Source organism: Argiope bruennichi, chromosome 9 (genome assembly GCF_947563725.1).
Source record: "Argiope bruennichi chromosome 9, qqArgBrue1.1, whole genome shotgun sequence".
In the NCBI taxonomy this organism is placed as follows: Eukaryota; Metazoa; Arthropoda; class Arachnida; order Araneae; family Araneidae; genus Argiope; species Argiope bruennichi.
Window position 1 is genome coordinate 53,828,778 of NC_079159.1, and position 20,480 is coordinate 53,849,257.

The 20,480-nt window shown below is 28.7% G+C and overlaps 1 protein-coding gene across 2 annotated transcripts in view; it reads right to left on the reverse strand.

Moving 5' to 3' along the window:
* LOC129985208 (rhophilin-2-like) overlaps nt 1–20,480 on the reverse strand; it is a 140,799-nt gene that overhangs the window by 24,683 nt on the left and 95,636 nt on the right. Inside the window, exon 1 of one of the 2 annotated variants that reach the window (XM_056095148.1) lies at nt 9,350–9,668. The exons of the other annotated variant lie outside the window; for it this stretch is intronic. Coding sequence (XP_055951123.1) covers nt 9,350–9,424 — 75 coding nt within the window. The 5' untranslated portion in view covers nt 9,425–9,668. Of the gene's footprint in view, nt 1–9,349; nt 9,669–20,480 lie in introns of those variants that run through there. 2 annotated transcript variants of the gene reach the window in all.

The window sequence follows — 20,480 nt, forward strand, 5'->3', positions numbered from 1 at the left end:
ATATATTTATCAATTGCATCAACAGCTTCATTAACCTACAGCTACATTAACCATAATAAATTCCGACATGTTAGGAAATAAAATGAACAATTAAAAAAACATGAAAAGAATTGCTGATACCAAGACAGCACGATTTAAAAGATAAAGAAAACAAGAGGTTGTTGATTCACCTTATGTTTATATCTTTGCAAAAAAAAAAAAAAAAAAAAAATCGCATGTGTCGCTGACTTATAAATTAAAACTGTTGCCATACGTGACAGATAAAATTTCCCACAGCAGACGAAGTATGGATACGCCAGTCTTTTTTTTTTTTTTTTTTTTTTTTTCAAACACTTCCAGCTCGGTTCGACACACCTGGCTTCCTACAACCGGAAGCTGTGGGAAAGTTTTCAGTGGCAAGACCTCTGTTGAAAACAACTGGAAAATTAGAAAGCCCCAAACGCACTCACGTATACGATTATAGAGTTGTTTTGGCTACTTCTAAAAAAAAGTAAAATTTCACGGGTTTTAGCTTTATTCTAAGAGTACGTTAAAAGTTCAGAGATCATTATTTTTTTTTCTTTCTTTAGAAGAAAAGATAAGAAAATAATAATTATTAATCAGAACAAAGTAAAAGCTGAAAATTTGAAAAAGATACATAATAATATCCGATTTAGAACCCAACGAAAGTTTAAACTTTTTGTCATGATGTCGATATTTTTTTTAAAAGTAGGAATTAGTTTTAGCCAACTTATTTATTATTTTATTTAGTCATAATTTTAAATAGGATAAATGTCATGATTATTAATAAAAGGATTTTTGATAGTATGTTTCTGCTAGTAAAGGCTAAGAAATACAAGAAAATAAATAAAAATAAAAACTAAAAATTTAAACATTCAAAGCCATAAAAGTACAATGCGCTTATAGAAATATTCGAAACAAATTGGATTTTTAATCAGATTGATGTTTAAGTTAAGTTATGTTAAGTTAAGACTTCAGAATTTCCTTTCCTATAATGCTTATAGAAACTTTATTCTGTTATTCATAGTTCATTTATAAAAGAGTGTTTTTTAAAGTTTTAGTATTTTATTCATAAATATTACTTTTTAATGATTAATATATTTCAAAATTTATTATACAATGAAATCTGTTAATAACTTTTTCAAATTCCCGATAGGATTGTGCTTTTCGTAAGGTATCTGTAATTTAATTAAACTTTAGTTATTAATTGACAGTTTAGTTTTCAAATTGTCTCAAATTTTGTATTTTCTTTGGAAATATACAACTTATTTTGAAATTAATAAAAAAATCGATTTAAAAAAATTCAATTTTTACATTTGTAAAGTGAAATGAAAGTTAAAATTATGTGAAAAAAATCTTTGACACACCTTTCGGTATGTTTGAAAAATGTGGGAATTTACTGTGAAAGAAAGAGGAATGCATTTTTTTAAAGAAAGTATTTCGAAGTATTCTCAATATTAGTATTAGTATATTCAATATTACAGGACGAGATATTCTCAAACTATATCGCGCATTTCTCTATTGAAATTACGAAACAACTAAAAAAGAACTAGGAAATATTTTTTTAAAAAAAATTCCTCTAGGCAAGCTGGAAAGCAAAAGTCAAAGTTGATTTCTTTCTGTCTCATTAATCGTAAAGAAGTTAAAAGGAAATTAAAATTTCATCCCCCTTTCATTTTCTAGCCTAAACATCATTCAAAATTTTTTGCTCTCCTTACTCGGCAGGGACTTACTCTTCTCATTTTTGCTCTCATGTACCGAAATGATTTAGAAAAATCAAAATTATTGTAGTTATAGTGTTAACAAGAGCAAAGTATTATACGCATATATAATTCTTGAACAGAGGTTTTTTTTCGGGTTCTAGAGATCATAATCGGTGAAGATCTACATAAATTGTGCCGAGATCACATCATGAGAACCATTTTGCTGTAGGTAGTCTTTCTTTAAGAAGTCTATCTAAAAAAAATGCGAAGAAATAGAAAAAAAATCCAATTAATAGATACTTCTTAAAATTACAAAAATAAGATGTTACTCTTAAAAGAAGGGGAAAAAAAAGTAATAACATTAAATACATTTTGACATGGATTATTTAAAATTATATAATTTACTGCAAAGTGCAAAGTGTTCTGTAAATTATATAATTTACTGCAAAGTGCAAAGTGTTCTGTAAATTATATAATTTACTGCAAAGTGCAAAGTGTTCTGTAAATTATATAATTTACTGCAAAGTGTTCTGTAAATTATATAATTTACACAAAAATCATTGGCAGCGATTATTGATTAAAATAAGTGGTAATTTGGCTTTCAAATGTTGCTTGCATAAGACATAATTAACTGCAAGTTTTAGCAATATAAAATTAACTTTTAAATAATCATTTCTTTTCATTCTAGGAGTAACTAAACTGACATAATATGAACATGACATCAAATATTAAATATAAGAAAAATCTATAAAAAAAATCCCCTATAATCACCAAATTCACTGCGATATGAAAAAAATCCTGCAAATATGTATATTTTAATATGTCAGAATTCATAATTCAAGTACTATACATTACAAAATTGTATAATGCAATAGAGATTCTAAATGCCTTATATTTCAAATGTATGTATCCAATGAACATTTGCATAAAATATCCCTTTTACCGAAAAAAAATAATCAAAAGAAAATTTGCTTAACAAAATGTTATTGCTTTTATAACACAAGTAGTTGTAAAATGAAACAAGATTATTTCTCTAAACATTAAACTACTTGTTAGTACACTTTATGGTAATTCTTGAAACGTTTATCCGTTTATATTATGCGCGTAACAAAACAAAACAAAAAGAAGATAATATACTTTTTTTTTCTACTTTAGTTGCTTTTGCTTTATCTTACACGAGGACGTAATTTGATTTTAAATTCGTCATATTAATCCCCAAAGAGTTTCCTTCGGCATTTCATTTTTTATTATATTGACATATTTGTTGACAATTTGCTTGACTTGTTTTATCATCTGATGTCGTATACATATGAAGTAATTCATAACATGGTGAGAGGTTGACTAATGGACCAGAACTAGATTAAAATAAAATTCCTTAAGCTACCAAAGCGTGTACCGTTTTCATAAGGGGAACACGGATTTTATTGAATGAAATATTAAAATATTCTACATTCATTGAATTCTCTTATTTGGAAAAAAATTACTAATCATATACTCTGACGTTTTTATTTTATTAGGAAACAAATATATCTTTCTTAATATTTAAAATTGTTAAAATTATCAGTTTATCAAATGCAGAAATTGAGTCCAAATATGCATTTTTATTTTATCGTATACAAAATTGCAATTGCCATAAAATTCGAATTCGAAAATTTGAAGAATCTCCACGTTTTAAACCTCCCTGATTTCGAAAAAAAAAAAAAAAAAATAGGGGTGGGGGGCATTATATATGTCTGGCTTTATGTCCATCTGCCTGTCTGGAAAAAAGATAACTCAAAAATGCTTTGAACAGGGCCGTTTAATGAAACGTAGTCTAAAGTCTTTATTTCAAATTTGTAGCATTGTGCCAAATTTTGTGCAAAATCTATTCAGAGCACAAAACAAAGAGGGCTAGATGGACAAAATTTGACACATAGAGATTTTATATCTAATATACAGGTACTTATCAAATTTGGAACCACATCCGTCTAGGGATTGTCTTTCTGTCGGTCTGTAGTTTCATAATTATATAATGTGATTTTGTGACTACAATCGCGGTTTGTCAAATTTTGGTTGCAGTCTGTTGGAAACAGCACATCTAAAATACCAATTCGATTTTCGAATACCTGTAGGATGACATGGTTTCATCGACAAAATATCGCCAACACTTACTAGATAGATATAATAAAAATACTAAATTCACGCCAAATATCAATATTTCGTGACTATTGTTCACCAATGCCATGCGAGGCACTCGCGGTCTTACTCAAGATCTACAGTTTTACGTGGGAAGAAGAGAATAACACCTTTATTAGAAAGTATTCGAGAAAATTTCGTGGAGATCATTCCCAATGTTTCTTTTTCTAAATCCAAAATCCTATATTTTGTACAGAAAATTAGAATGTAACGAAACTTGAAGGAAAGCCAAAATGTTTGTAAAAAGTATATGTTGAAACCAAAAATAAGAAAAAAAAAGCATTTTCTTTGTGATGTTATTGATTAGAATAGAATTTATTCCAAAATATATGTAAATAAAAAAAACATAATTGTCTAATTGTTTGGATACCAATTATTTAATATTCCAAGATTATTTCTAAGTTTACAATATAAATATATATTATAAATTGGGAGGCAATGCTGATATCTCTTAATTAATTATTAAAAAATATTTCCTCCTGCACATTTGAAAGTTGTGATGTGTCCATCATGAAGCGGTATCACAAAAGAATTTTCATACTAGGAAAAGAAATTTAAAGATCTCCGAAAATTTCCATCTCAATACTGTTCGTTTGAGTATTCTGAGACGACCACTTTTCGACGATTCTATCTCACTAAGGGGTCAGATGAGGAAGGATGTAAAGTCCGGAATAAACTTTATTGCTAAATGTAAACATCTCCGCCTTTCATTTTTCCTCTCACCCTTATTTTGTCGAATTAAACTCATTTTAACGCGTGCGCACAAACGCAGAGGGTTTAGAATCCATTGGCAAACAATATGCACAGGTGAGAGTGATTACCCTGATTTGAAAGTTTGCAGATAGTTGTTTTTATATAAAAGATAATATTCCGCGAAGTAGTATATTCAAATATTGAATGCAAGCATCGCAGATGCTCAATATGCGTTCATTTTATAAAAAAAAAAACATTTATCAAGTCTGTAGTGAAGACCTTGCCAATCTGTCCATAGCAAGTACTCAGTAGAAAAAAAAAAATAATACGAACTTTTCAACCTGAATTGAACATACAGACACACATTTATGAAGAAAGGAAATCATATGAAGTGCGATTTGGGTATTATGCTGGCGAAATTGATAATTCCACATCTCTGACGCCAACTTTGTCGCCTCACTTGCAATTAACTGATATCGCAAGTGAGGTTTTGTGGAAATACGTACGTCCATGCCAAAATATCATCAATGATTTGAAAATACATATCACTATTACTTCAATAGAGACCAGCTGGGGAAGACTAGCAAGAACTACATTAGAGTTTTGGTAATTGCTTTAATACAAAATGAGCATATTCTGAACATCTGTGATGCTTGCATTCAAAACTAAAATACATTCCTTCCCGCTTGAAATATGTATCTTTCAAATAAATTCAAAAAATACCTCTATCACCGTAAAGCTTTGAAAGTAAAAATCAAGATATTACAAAGAGAAAGAAAGATTATTAAATAATAGCTTTACTAAGGTAATTCAGCAATTCGTTGGATAAAATTTAATCACTCGCATTTCATTGAGGCACCAGCTAGAGAAGGGAGGTCCCCCATTAGTGAATTTAATCAGAATTCCCATTTCATTCATTTGAAATTTAAAATGAATTTATCTCTTACACTACACAATTACTTGTGGAATATTTCAAATATTTTCCGAAAATCAACGTGCGTTAATTTTTAAATAGAATATATCTGCCAGTAACAGTTACAGTTATTATACTATCCCATTTTCTCGAACTGATTATTTTTCATGTTATATATCTGACACACAACTGTAAAATTATTTAATTACTCACAATGGAATGAGATCTGACATCTCATGTAACATATGAAATATGACAAACTGTATTTTTAAGACAGCTGATTAAAATTTTTACTACGCTTGTTTATCTATCATATGCCTTTTGCGAGAGACAAATTAGCAGTTAATGATTGAGTAATTATTCTAAGACCCACTTTCTCTTGTTATCTTTCTATACTTTCCCACTCCGTCTTAAGGACAAAAACAGGTTCCGAACTATTTTATCGGAACTAATTATGATGCTGGGGAGCAAGATAAGAGATGTTGGCGAAATGATTATGACAAGGAAGGATAACGTGTCACGGATTTTAATTATTGTGACAGAACAACGAAGACTTTCCTTAGCATTTGAGAAAAGTTTATACAAAGGGTCAGATTTCTTGTTTTAGGTTAATGAACCATTATAATGATAAATAGAAGAGAGTCAAAAACTTTGATGTAATAATAAATATTTTGGGCAAAAGCTTCAATTATTTTTTAAAAGCTGATCTCATGTATTTTATATTCTATCAGGATGACTATTCACGTAAAAAATTATTTTACCTAACCATTAATACCTATGAAGAATTTTTCGAATAAAATGCATTCTTAACTGCAGTATGTTTGTTATTTTTCAAATTTTAAATAGACTTTGTGGTGGAATGAAAATCATTATGATCCGTGCAGTGGAAACAAGAGAACCCATGTTTCCAGGAACATTTCACACAAAACAAACGCAAACACGAAAGGACAAGACAAGACATTAATGCGAGCACACCTCAATAGAACAGCATCTCATCTCATCTCATCATGTTACAATTGCATTACACTGTGGGATGCGTAAATAATCAGACATCGCCATCTATTATCCAAAAGAGAAGATAGAGAATTGCAACTGCTACAACTTTTCGATATCATTTAAAGTAAACCAAAGTATTCTCCTTTGGAGTACATTAATTATTTCATCCTCGATTTATAGTAAAAATTTATTTATAGGTTTCTGGAACATTTTAAAAGAAGAATTATTTAGAAGAAAAAGACATTTAGCAGATGATACTATTATAGTCAGAATATGTTTATGAACCGAATGAGAATACTGTTTAAAAAACTACTATGAAAATTGTTTTTTATACTACATTATCTGTAACGATTTCTTAATAAAACGCCAATAAATATTAGATACACATTTTTTTTAATGTGATAAATTAACATTTCGAGAAAAAAAATGTTAAAACTTGATTCTATATATCGTTCTAAAGTCGATTCATGTTCAGATGAAATATGACAAACGATCCTTATTTATTTTTAGAAATCGTTTAGTTTTCGTTTTAGAAGAAAAGAAGGTGGCATCACAACACAGCACTGCACAAGTTCATTTAGATGACATGCGCAGTAATATTTTTAATAAAATTGTGAAATCACATGAATGAATTCCATTCTCTATAAGAAAAACGACAGTTCAACTAATATAAAATCATTCTAAATATTCAGAATTAAATTTGAATTTAGAATAACGCTACAAGAACAGTACTGAGACCTGCATTTTTATTCCTTTCATTTGTATCGAATTTTCTTCTTTGAAAATAGGATAACGTATTTCTTTTGGATCTGAACGTATCTCCAGTCTGAACGTGTTTAAAATTTGCGTTAAAAAAAGTACTTTCTAAATAATCTGGAAAGCAGAATTTAGTTTTGTATGCTATGCTACAGTAATAAGAATGTATTCGATCGTACGTATTAATACAAATAAAATATATTATTGTTGATCTATAGTTTTTGTGAATACTTTTAGCGCCAGATATAATTGTAATGTTTATGAAATTAAGTTTTAAGATTAGACAGAATTAAATTTAAAGAAATTAATCATTTTATTTTCTGTTTGATTTCATTCGATTTGTTTTTTTATTTACATAATAAGCTTTAAATGAATACTAACAACTTAATACGAATAAATTCTTAATGATATTTTATATAAAATTAAAAAACTGAGAGAATGAAGTAGACTTATTTACTGGGAGATTTTTATTTCTTCATGATTTTAATTTGACCCTTCAGTAGATTAGAGAATACTCAGTTAAACGATACTGAAAATTGAATCGAATGTACATTATTTATTGATTATCATTCATTCTTTTCACTTCCTTTCTTCTTTTTTTCTTTAATAAAACACGATGATGGATCCTCTCGAGTATGAAGATGATCAATAATTCTGAACAGTGATTGATAAGCAGTTCATTTCGTTTCATTTGAAGTTAATAAAATATTAAATGAAAAAATAACAGTCAACATTGCCATTATTTTAGGAAGATAATTAACGTGTATTGGGTGATAATACAAAAAAGAGTGACAAGAGAGATATTTTTCTTCATCCTCAAAAATAAATTAAAATGCTATCAGCTTAATTAGTTCACAGCCATTTCTTTTTAACATTTGATGAATGCTTTTTTGTGTCCATCTGATAGAAAACAGATTACTTCCGATATCAGATACTTCTTTTTAATAAATGAATAAGTACGACAAAAATTGGAAATGAAGTATAATCTGTTGTCAAACGCAATATTCACACATATCTGAGAATAAACTAATATATGTATCTTTGTTCCGACAATAATGAGTTAGTCTATTAAACGATTCTATGTAATGTTTACTCAATGTCATGTTAAGTCTATTAAAAGATTCAATGTTTAATCAATGTAAAACGCGAAGTCTCATTTTCTGTATCTTTCTCATGACAATTTTCACGCAGATTTTGTTGTTTTCAATTAAAATAACAATAGCGTTGTTAAGAAGACCAGATTGTTAAGAGAAGTAGTAAATTGTTTTAGAATCGAATAAAAAGGTAGCTATAGTAATTTAATCGTACAACAAAAATTTTATAGTGAAATAACTACCAAATCGTTATATTTATTTTTAAGAAAGATTCAGCGATACAAAGTTACAAATTTTAAATATTAAGTATAAAACTTATTCACTCTAAAGTTACTTATATAATATATATTAATTCATCAGATTATATATTATTTATATAAAACTTATTCACTCTAAAATTATTTATATGTTTTCCTAAGATTCGGATATTCGGTTCTATAAAATAATGCAAACTTTACAAACACGAATTCTTTTGATCAAATTTACAAGATTTGTATATTTTTTTTTATCAACCATATACAATATTTTGACATGAAAGCCATAAGAGGTGCACAAAAAAATGAAATCTTTAGGCATTTTAAGGAGCAATTTCTACAATTTATAATTATTTTAGGAGAATATTTTTAAATATTGTTATCGAAATTTCAACATATTTTTTTAGATAAAAATAAAAAAAAGAGCAAAGCACATTATTACTATAAACATTTCCAATAGCTTGATGAAAACTATATTATATATCATTTAAAATCATTTTAAACACAACTGTCAGATGGCATTTTACCAAAATAATGTAAAAAGACACCAAATGATCAAGAAATTTTTCATCAATATTTAGCTTTATAATTTTGGCAAATAGATCTATATATTACCAATCTTCTACCAAGAGATTCGACAATTATGAACAAATACAGTCAAAAGAAAGGATGGGAAAAATGTTGTGCTTTCACTATAAAACCGTTCATGGCATTTAGAACAAAAACATAAACATAACGCATGGTTAATTCCCACGCCATTTTTACCTGCTTGTCATAAGGAAATGTCTTATCCTTTACTGGAGTCCAAAAGATCAACTTAGCACCTTCAAATCGTTTCATAACTTGGGAGATTCTGTTCTCACACACAAGGGGTATCCAAAGCAGGTGAGTAAGTTAGGGGCCCTACTTAGTAGACATCCAAACACCTGAAAACGAACTACCATCCACCGAACGGCGGCACCCTCATCAACAAAGAGTCATGGAACACTGGCCTCAACTTCCGGCGATCTTTACTACAGCTGAAAACTCGATGCAACCTCACCCATTGTCATTATTCTTTTCTATAGAACGCCCGTCATTTGAAAATCCCTCCCTTTGCAGCAACAGAAAAAAAGGTTTCTTGCCTTACACGAGGATGGCTTCTTGAGGTGGCTGGTTTGAGGTTGCGCCATAATTGGCCCTTTATCGCGATCTTCGGCGATTCATTAGAAGAAGTTCAGGAAGATTCAACCTCAAGTGAAATTATTCGGCACAGTTGGTCACCTAAATGCGAACAGAACGGAATCCTTTTCGAAATTATTCGAGCTTATAGCTTCTGCTCTAAATAAGCTCTTCAGTATTCGAGCTTTATATTGCCTCGTATTAATCAGGGTAATATTTCGTAATCTTGTTCTTATTGAGAGATGATACTTGTGTTGTTCATAAAGATTTTTGTTTGCTGGCGGTGGTAAATCGGATGCAACTGAGTGGATATCAGAGTCCTCTGAAGTAATGAAGCACATATTGTTTTAAAATGAAGTTGTACTATTTTCCTCCTTGTCCCATAAACGAGGGTAGTTTATGAATTACCAAGATAAATCCTTACGTAGAACGATGGGTTATTATTACTTTTTAGAACGGCTGAATGGATGCATCATTAAAAAGTTTTAAATAAAAATAATTAATAATTATTTTCAAAAAAATTTACCAATTACTTTTAAGTTTTTGTGATTATAGCTGCATTTTTTAATAAGTATTAAATAGGCATAAAACTTAATAAGTCGACAGTATTTAAAGTTCCTTGAAAGTAAGAAATCCATTTATTATTAAAGAAAGATTAGAAATGATCAATTGTTTAACAAATCGATTTTAACAATATATAAATTAAACAAAAAAAATTGACAAATTCAGAGTTTTATTAATTGTTTAAAATCAAAAGCAATTTAAAGCAGTTATTTTTTAAAAGAAACGTCAGTCGGGAATTAAATTATTTCCTTACCAGTGACTGACATTATTATGAAGCGGAAAAACTTAAGACAAATTTTGAGCAGATATTTCAAAAATATAAAATATAAATTGACTTTAAAACAATATTTTTCTTGCATAAATCAATAAATTATTAATTTTTATATACAATCAATGTAATGAGTTTTATTAAAAAAACTCTTGATTGTTTGTTGAGAGTGAAAAAAAACTATCAGTTAAAAACTATCATTTAAGGACTAAGTAGCATAAGAACTATGCTACACAGTGTACAACGAGGTTAAGGCGTCCTCTAGAGTATAATTTTTATTGCCCGCAATAGCATAGCACGGATAAATGGCGCTACCGTATAGTATATTTTTTCGTCTTCTCATTTTTGGGTTTACGAAGTGATATTAATATTGTAATATATCTCAAGGGATCCTTGGAGTTATTATACTCTCTTGCAATTTTATCATTAAAACCCTGATACACGTAAACGATTATATCTTATACTTATCATTGGCACAAAGATAATTTCATTTTTTACGTTTAATTTCAAAGAGAGAAAAATAATAATTGGGTAGAATTTTATTCCACCGCAAAATAAACCGATTAGCAAATATTGATTTCTGATCGATTAATTAAATTTAATCAAATTAAAATTATTTCCAAAATATGTATTGAAATACATCACAATATAAAATGATGGATACCTTTCTAATTTGCAAAATAGCAAATCGGAGAAAGGAAATGAAGGTTTGTGTGCGTGCGCGTGTGTGTTTGTAAACACGCAAATACCGATTATTGAAAAAAAAAGAAATTAAGGTAACGCATTAAAAGAAATGATAAATACACGCACGTAACACAAAAAGCAGCTGCTATACCTAAATTCATTAAAAGAATCAGTGCTATTAAAAAAACACTCGCACGACCATTAAAATGTGTCATGAAAAAAATTAAATTTTAAAAAAGTGCAAAATTTATTTTTCAATAATATTTTCGAAAATAATCGGGGGAGAGGGAAACGCCAAAAGTCAGCTTAATTTTAATTAATTAAAATTCTAATTTCTTTAACAGCAAATCAACAATAATTTACAAATACTAAGAGTTCTATATCATTTTTATCGCACATCCATGAAAACATATCAATAAACTTTAAATAAGTTCAGATTAAGATATTTTTGAAGCTTTTTTTCCACAAAATTAAGCATTAAATCAAATAAAGTGATTTCATTAATAAGGCTTAAAGTCTGTGTTATAAATATGGCCGATGTATTTTTTTTAGTAACATGAATAAATATTTTCAATAAACGTAAAATTAAAACTTCTTTTTAGATATTTTATAACTTTAATTTATTTTTTAAATGGAATTTTCCTTTCATAATACTTAAATCACATCATTGTTCATTAGCGCATGCGCCGAACTAAACTATCAATATTGGAAACTCCACAAAAAAGACAACGGTCTAAAGTGACTTAGTTTTCTGAAAATCAAACCATGGCGATCTAGATAATATGAGAAGGAGTGGTGTCAAGTCAGGAAGTAAACCCAAAACTGGACATTCCCAATTAATTCCGGAAGCCAGGGCACTTAATCATTTACACTAATTAATTACTCATAGGCTTAAATAATATTCAAAGAAAATATATTGTAGAATCGTCATTATGCTGTCAAATCAAATGAATAGATTTTATACAGGGTAAAATTTTTGAAAAATCATATTTTCCTGATGTTAATTTCAAAGAAAAAAAAACGACTTTATCTTTTTATGAGAAATTGTAATAGGAATTATTAGTTTTAAGTAAAAGTAGAAAATTTCAGATCCGATTCTTTTAATTATAATCAAAGAGGAAAAATAGAAAAATTGCCCGGCTAATCAATCAATTACTTAATTTTAGTTTAGTGTATGTCCCGTTTGGCAGCAGTATAGCATTATTTTGGAAAGAACCTCATAATTTTGAATTGTGGTCAGATATATAACATTGTATGCGTCATCTTTTGTGTAATATAAAACATATTCATAACTTATCAGCATTAAATTTCGAATTAAGAACCTTCTTTATATATGTTACCGTTAAAGCATATAATGCAGTTATTTCATAGAATACCTAGTTATTCCATGAAATAACTGATCGTGTCCGTTAAAGTGTGTAATATGTTATTCATTTGACACTTTAACTAGTTATTCTATGAAATAACTAGGTATTCTATAAATTAACTAATGAGAGACAGTTAAAGTGTAAAATAAACAATTTATCTAAAATGAAATTAAACTAATGATAGAACAATTAAAATGAAAAAGAAGCAATTTATCTAATTTATGCAGCGTATAAATAGTATTTATGGAAACGTACCATAAAATCATTTGTTACAACAAGGATTACTAAAATGACACTTGGAACTACAAAGAACATTATTTCTAAAACAAAAACATTTTTTATTTCTAAAACAAACAAACAAAAACATAAATGCAGTAGGAGTGGAAGGTAAATGTATTTGTCGCGCGAGATATATGATATAGATTATTTTACACTTTAACGGGCTGCAGATCGTTATTCTATGAAATAACTAGTTGAACCATGAAATACAAGAGAGTTTTACACTTTAACGGACACGATCAGTTATTTCATGGAATAACTAGGTATTCTATGAAATAACTGCATTATATGCTTTAACGGTAACATATACAAGAACAGATAGTTAGTTCCATGTACCTATAATAATTTTATAAACGCGAGAAGCAGATGCAAATGCAAAAAAAGTTTTCTGCTAAATAAAAGGAAATGCCGTCTTCATATGAATATTTGGTAGACATTATTCAAACATTGAGACTGCATGCTAAGATAAAAGATTGTTTGGCACTAAAACTTCTTAGCGACGTCTGGAGGCATTCTGAAAAGGTTGTTGAGCTGCGAACAAAGTGACCAAGCGAGGCGTTACGCAGATCATTTGCATGACTTAAAGCATCAGATTTAATGCGCAGATCCTTGTATCGCACGCAACTTTTATGCTGGCGCATGAATATTAAGAACACGCAAGGCGAACACTGTAAGACACGCTGCGTAACGACTGTCGCTTTCAACAGTGGTGCTATGGAGATTTTCTTCAAATACAGGTTTCTCTTAGAAGTAAATGAATGATATATCTTCAAGCTAAATTTGAAGATCTTCAAAATTACAAAGAATGAATTTTGGTGATTGGCTATGATGAGGAACTTCGATATTTAATATAAAATATTATAAAGCACATATTAGTTTCAAAAATCTATATAAATTAAATAAATATAACAACAGAAATACCATGAAAGAAATCATTCATAGACAATTTTTAAAGAATTCAGCAATGGATACTTTTCATGTGTGATAAATTTATTCATTTTTACTGCATCAAAATGGTTTCTAAAAGAAGCTACGGAAACATCAATTCCATGATATTTTTAATAGTTAGCGCTGCAGACATGTTGCAACCAGCGGGAGTGATCTTCCCAAAACATTCTCAAATACTCTCTAATAAAGATATTATATTAAAGAACGCCTTGCATGGCATTGGCGTACAATTGCTAAGTACGATAAATTCAGTAAAAAATTTTACTGAATCTATTGTGTGATCCTTGGCGACTTTTTTGGCGTTTTCCTGGCATGCAGTTAATGGTATCCGAAAATCGAATTTTTGCTTTTAGACACGTTTTCCCCACCCGACTGAAACAAAAATTTGGCACAAAGCTACTCTTGCAATGATAAAATTACATACCAAATTCGATACATTAAAATAATTCCATTTTTGAATGATCGTGTTTATATATTTCTGAAAATAAAGACTATTAGACGGTCCACCCCTTTTTGGATTAGTTCACAATTAGACAAATGTCTAAACTATTTATATTAAATCTGCGTACCGGATTTTATTTATCTAGCTCTCTCCGTTTTATAATTATCATGGTAACTTATATTCGAGCAGCCAGATAGACAGACTGCCTCTGAATGTATTTTGCTCAAATTTTGATTTAAAATAATACAAATTTGATATAAAGATAGTATACTAAATTTCATCCACCTAGCTCAAATCATTTAGGAGTTATCTTTGTCATAGACAGACAAAAAGACAGAAATTTTCCAAAAAATGTATTTTTCGAACATTGGGAGGTCTGACTGAAACTTGGAAATTCGTCAAAAACTTGAGTTCTAATTTTTTGACGATTATGATACTTTCTCTATACTACGTATACGAAAATTGAAAACTGGAGAGAATTGTAACTTTTTTCATTCGAAAAACCATCAAAACATATCAAAAAATGTTAAAGATTAAAGATATATCATATATGAAAAAAGACAAAAGATGAAATATTAGACACTATCTAATCTTAAAGATTAGATTAAACATTTAAAACAGAAAATAGAAAAATATATGGACATTTTTGAATAAAAGTGTAGGTAATAATTTCTAATTCATTTTGAAACGAAAAAATTCTAATTTTGCAGTATTTCAGTTTCTTTTTAGTTCTGATTATTTAGTTAAGTTGTGTCATATGTCCTAATGATTCTCAATTCAAAACTCCATTTAAAAAAAAGGTAGTCTCTTCGACAGTTTACAGAATTTATAAATTCTTAAGTAATATTTTAAAGCGTAGCATCGATGTTTCACATTCTTAGATTGAAGAAGTGAATCAGTAATTAAAATGAGTGAAAACAAAGATAAACGTAGCCTATCGATCCCCGTTGATACAATTTCGATCATTAATAATGAGTATCAGTGATTTTTTTTAGATCAATAAAACTGAAAGACTTTCTAAGTACATTGCGATATAACAACAAAAGAGAATATATTAAAACAAGGACTGGCAGTGGTGCGATTCATTGATGGTGATTTGATTGAACTCTCTGTATACTTATCAACAAATACAACATTATTTGTAAAAAATTCCTCTCGTCAAGCTGGAAGGCAAAGGTAGATTACTTTACATCTGAGTTACTATTTGGTAACATAAATTGTTGATGTTAAAAGCAGTCAAAATTAGAGCATGAAAACCACTTTTCAGCCTCTAACTTCTAAAATATTGTAGTTATCGAAAAAATTTACATTCAAAAGTTGTCTTAATGAGTGCTAATTTGGTTAATTGAATTTATTTTTCTATCTCCAATATTAAGAAAGTTATAGCAAAACGAAAATTTCAACCCCCCCCATTTCCACCCCTTTTGAGTTTGAGCTTGATAGACCATTTACGAACTCGTCCGAGATTTTTACATTTCTAACAACATATTCTAAGCCAGTTAAAATCCAAACAAAACTTCTTTAGTTATCCTGTCCAAAAGATAAGATAGCGTTTTATATACATATACGCATATATACCCCGCATATACATATAAACTTCTGAACGAAGAGTGGCCTTGGATTCTAGGGATCATGATCGATGAAGAATTGAAGAAATTTTTTCGAAGTCTTGTCTTGAGAACCAATGCAATGAGTAGTCTTCCTATAGCCATTTACCTAAAAAAATTATTCCGTAATAAATGGCAACATTTAGGGAATTGTAACTACTTTAAATAATCGCGGAGGAACTTTATTTTTGTTTATAAACTGGCCACCTGTCATGACCAATTAGTTCGCCGAGATTAATGGTCGCAAAAATGTTCAATTAAATATTTGTGACTTGGTCTCAATAATTTCTTCAGCAAAACATTTTTTTAAGCTTCTAATTTTAATAGGTACATAATTTATACTACTCTACTAAGACTTCCGCCATTCCGTTCATTTTACCTTGCATTTTCCTTGTTTTATGTCAACTCCTCTGAAATTCATAAAAGAAAAAATACATTCTGCTATTTCTAGCTTTTAAACAAAGTAACTTATTTATAATCTAGAGCAATGTAAAATTTAGCATTTCCCTTCGTGGAAATAGTATTTGATATATGAATATAAAATCTTTTACAGATTCTACTCAGAATTAAGTAAATATATTAGTTGCTTTCCTGAAATATGCTTTGCCAATCAAAATGTATTAGGGACATAATTTAATTTCACGATTTTACACTTTTCATTATTTTTTACATTGAAATCGATGGCATAGTTTTTCGGATTGTAAAACAAAAATGAAAATAGCTGCAAATTTAATAGTGACTTTTATCAGTAATTTTGCTGTTCTTCCAGAATTCTTATGCATTATCGTCAATGACTGTTTAATATTCGTTCAGAATTCTTATGTATCTTAGAATTCTTTCTAGAAAATATGATTAAAACATTTTTAAATGATTAACATTGGAAAAACATATATTAAAAATATTCGTATTATTGAAAAGATAATTTTCTGAATTTTAAAATGATTTAAAAATCTTTTTTATATTAGAATATTTCCAGAAGTTATAGCGGAAAACCTACCAAATTTTTGCTTAGTTTTTAATTTAAAATCTAATAAAAGCTTCAAAATTCTGCAAATTCTTATCCTCCAAAGTATATATATGTCAAATATGGTTATTCAAAGTTGAACGGTCTAGCCTATAAATACCCAGCACTCCCACACATACACACACATATATATTCGTCTTTATTATAAATAGAGATAAAAATAAAAATAGGCTAATTATTTATTCATTTTTGAATCACAAGTATGTCATCAAGATTATATCAAGAAGGCGTTTATGGAAAACTACAAAAGGAAGACACAAAATTTGGTTGTGACAGCTAAAACCACTTGCGACCTTTCCTATTTTGTGACAACGAAAACAATTACAGTAGATGTAAACTAATCTTCAGAACTATTTTGCATCAATTAAGTTTTCTGGCAAATTTGGCAAAACTATATTTTGATGCAACAAAGACGATATGCATTTATGAAATCATGAACAGAAATCTTAATGAAGCTTTCAATTAAAAGTTGATTTTCTATAAAATGACCAGATTTTTTTTTTTAATTTCATCCTGCGACGTTCTAAAAACCAACAGCGGAATTCGGGATATCGGTTTGGATGAGATGCAAAATCTGTTAGATAAAATGCATAAAATAAAATAAATATTGAAATAATTATTTAAAAATTTTTGGAACCATTGATAAAGAAAAATAAATGGAATATATTGCTTTTGCTTTTACTACTTCACCTTCAGGATGATGCACTCACATGGTTAGAATGAACATATTTTATGTAGCGTAAAAGTTGAGAAAGAAAAATTCCACAAATGCTCACTTTTTTTTAAAAAAAATTAAATCTAAGTATATTTTTTTAATATTAGCTACTTATTTTTAAATGAAATACAGAGCATTAAATTAAAATTCCTGACAAATTCTTGTCTTTTTTTTTTTAATCTGGGAAAAAAAAATCATCAAAATTCTGAATTGTCTTGTTACGAGACAATTCTGAATTGTTAGTACGAGAAATCTAAGCATCTTGTGTTTGGCGATATTAAAATTCTTCACGATAAAATCTCTACGCCACAACTTCAACATCAGCCAAACACAGTCACATACACTGCATGACGTAACAGAAGATGAATACAATTCATCTTTCCAGGATCTAACATACTAACCATACGAAGAGGGGGGGGGGAAACTAAAGGCTATCCTTTATTAACTTGATACAAAATCAAAAGAATGACTGTACATAGTTGCTCATACGACCAGAAAAACGAAGGTTTTCCCTTCTTAATTCAACGACCTTGATTTTGTTACTTGTTTAAATCCGAAGAAAATCTACCGGAAACATCGATGACCTTTGTAGGTCACTGCCTACCCTATGACTACTAGAAGGCCATGGAAAGAATCGCCATTCTATTAAAAAACATTACTAATGACGTCACTGTCAGTCGACGGTGAAACACATTCTTAAATATTGCAGTAAGGTAGGCGTTACTATAGTAACCATAAGATCCGACAAATAATAAAGACTGATGCTTATATCATGAATGCGATCCGTAAGACAACGCCCAGGGCTGTTTAAGCGGGAAATGGAATTGCTTTTTTGTAAATGTAAAACATGTAGATTCTTACTCATGGTGACGTAAAACGATTACAGCATCTTTAGAACCACAAATACGTAATCACTTTCTTCTGCGCTATTTGCGTTTGTAGAAGCATCACACCTGCTGGTTGGCGAAGCAGCTATTTACTCATAGAAGAGGAATGCGAAGTGATGTTATGAGTGTTTTACCTTCTATTTATTGAAATCCTTGACTTAGTATGGAATTTATAAAGGCTATTAGTCATTCGTAAACCTTTGGAAATTTTATGTTGGATCTGTTTCTCAGAAGTATAGTAAAGAGATTGATGTAAATATTGTGTAATAAAGAGATAAATAATTTATTGATGATGTGTTAGAAATTCTGCACATGAATGACATGAATTACTAAAAGAAAAAAAAACTGAAGCTTTTTGATACAAATAAAGTAAAACCAGTCATATCCAGAAAATGTGATTTTCTCAATTGAATTCAAATGGAAAAGCAGAGGCGTAAAAATTTAGGGGGAAGAGGGGATTAGATGCCCCTGGAGCCACATTTGGGGTGCTTTGATTATCAGAGAAATTATGTCACTTTTTTTAAAGCTGAATATGAAAAAGGGGGAAAAAATATAATATTATGTCCTTGGACCATTTGAATTTGCTAACGACCACAAGAAACAAACAAAAAAAGTCTTACATACCGATCTTGAATTATTCTTTCTACACATCGTAAAAGAAAATCGGTTCAAAAGAAAAATGGCTGAATGCATATGTTCAGCTTATTAAGAGTTGTTATGAAAGTCTCATGAAGTGAGTATGCCTGAGTTATTTTAAAACTCAGACACAAAAATTCAAATGAATATATTTAAACATTGTAAATGAAAATTCAAACTGCAGAACATAAACCCTCCTTAAATGATCCAATTTATGCTATCCGGACCATTTAACATTTTATGAAAGTTGATTGATCCTATTACGTACTGCAAACTATTACACATTTCAATATGTAATAGTTTCACTATTACAAATTGTGTCAAAATGTGAATAATTTGGTGTTCAAAATTTATTCTAACATTAATTACACATCTGATTACTTATAATATAATAATTAATATTTTAAAAATTCAACATTCCTTTTTTACAAAGTGGTTTAAGAATATATGTGCATTAGAAGTTGAATATTTTTGAACACATACCCAGCTACGCATTAACATTTTGAACACATTCCCAACGATAAAATAACATTTTGGTACGACCACACGTTATGGATTTTTAAATCATTATAACTGAACAGAGTAACTTAGAAATATATTTAACCTTGTAGTCTACCAATTTGAATCGAATAGGGTGTTAGTATTTAAAAATCCATTATCGGTTCAAAAGCTATGGCATTAGAAATTTTTAAAAATTCAACAGATATTATACAGGATATGAGAGAAGTAATTTAAAATATGCAAAAACTCAAATAATATTACAAAGTTCATAAAATATTAAAATCAATTATTTATTATATTTATTTTTGATTTTATATTATAATATTATTATTAAACATGATTATTACTATATAGGATTATATTATTATAAAATATGATTATTATTATATATGATTACATTTTTATTAAATATGATTTTATATATATTTATATTATTATTAAATATGATTTATAAAATCTAAAATTGGCCATATAGACTCAGAAACTATACATGATAATCAAAAAATATTTAATATTAATAAAAGAGTGTTTAATATATTATTTTAATAATGTAAAAATTTTCCATGTTTCGAATTTAGATAATCACGTAATGCGATGGAATAAATAGCTATTTTGATTATTTTAATTTTATTTATACAAAATTATTTTTTATTCTGGCGTAATAATTTTTTTCAGCAGCTTTAAATTTTGTAAAATAAACTGGATTTTAATGAGTAATATTTTTATCTGTCAAATCATTAGAGAAAAAGAATCTATTTATCGGCTGTATAATGGAAAATTAAGTGGATGTTTTGGCATTTCAACTGTTCTAAC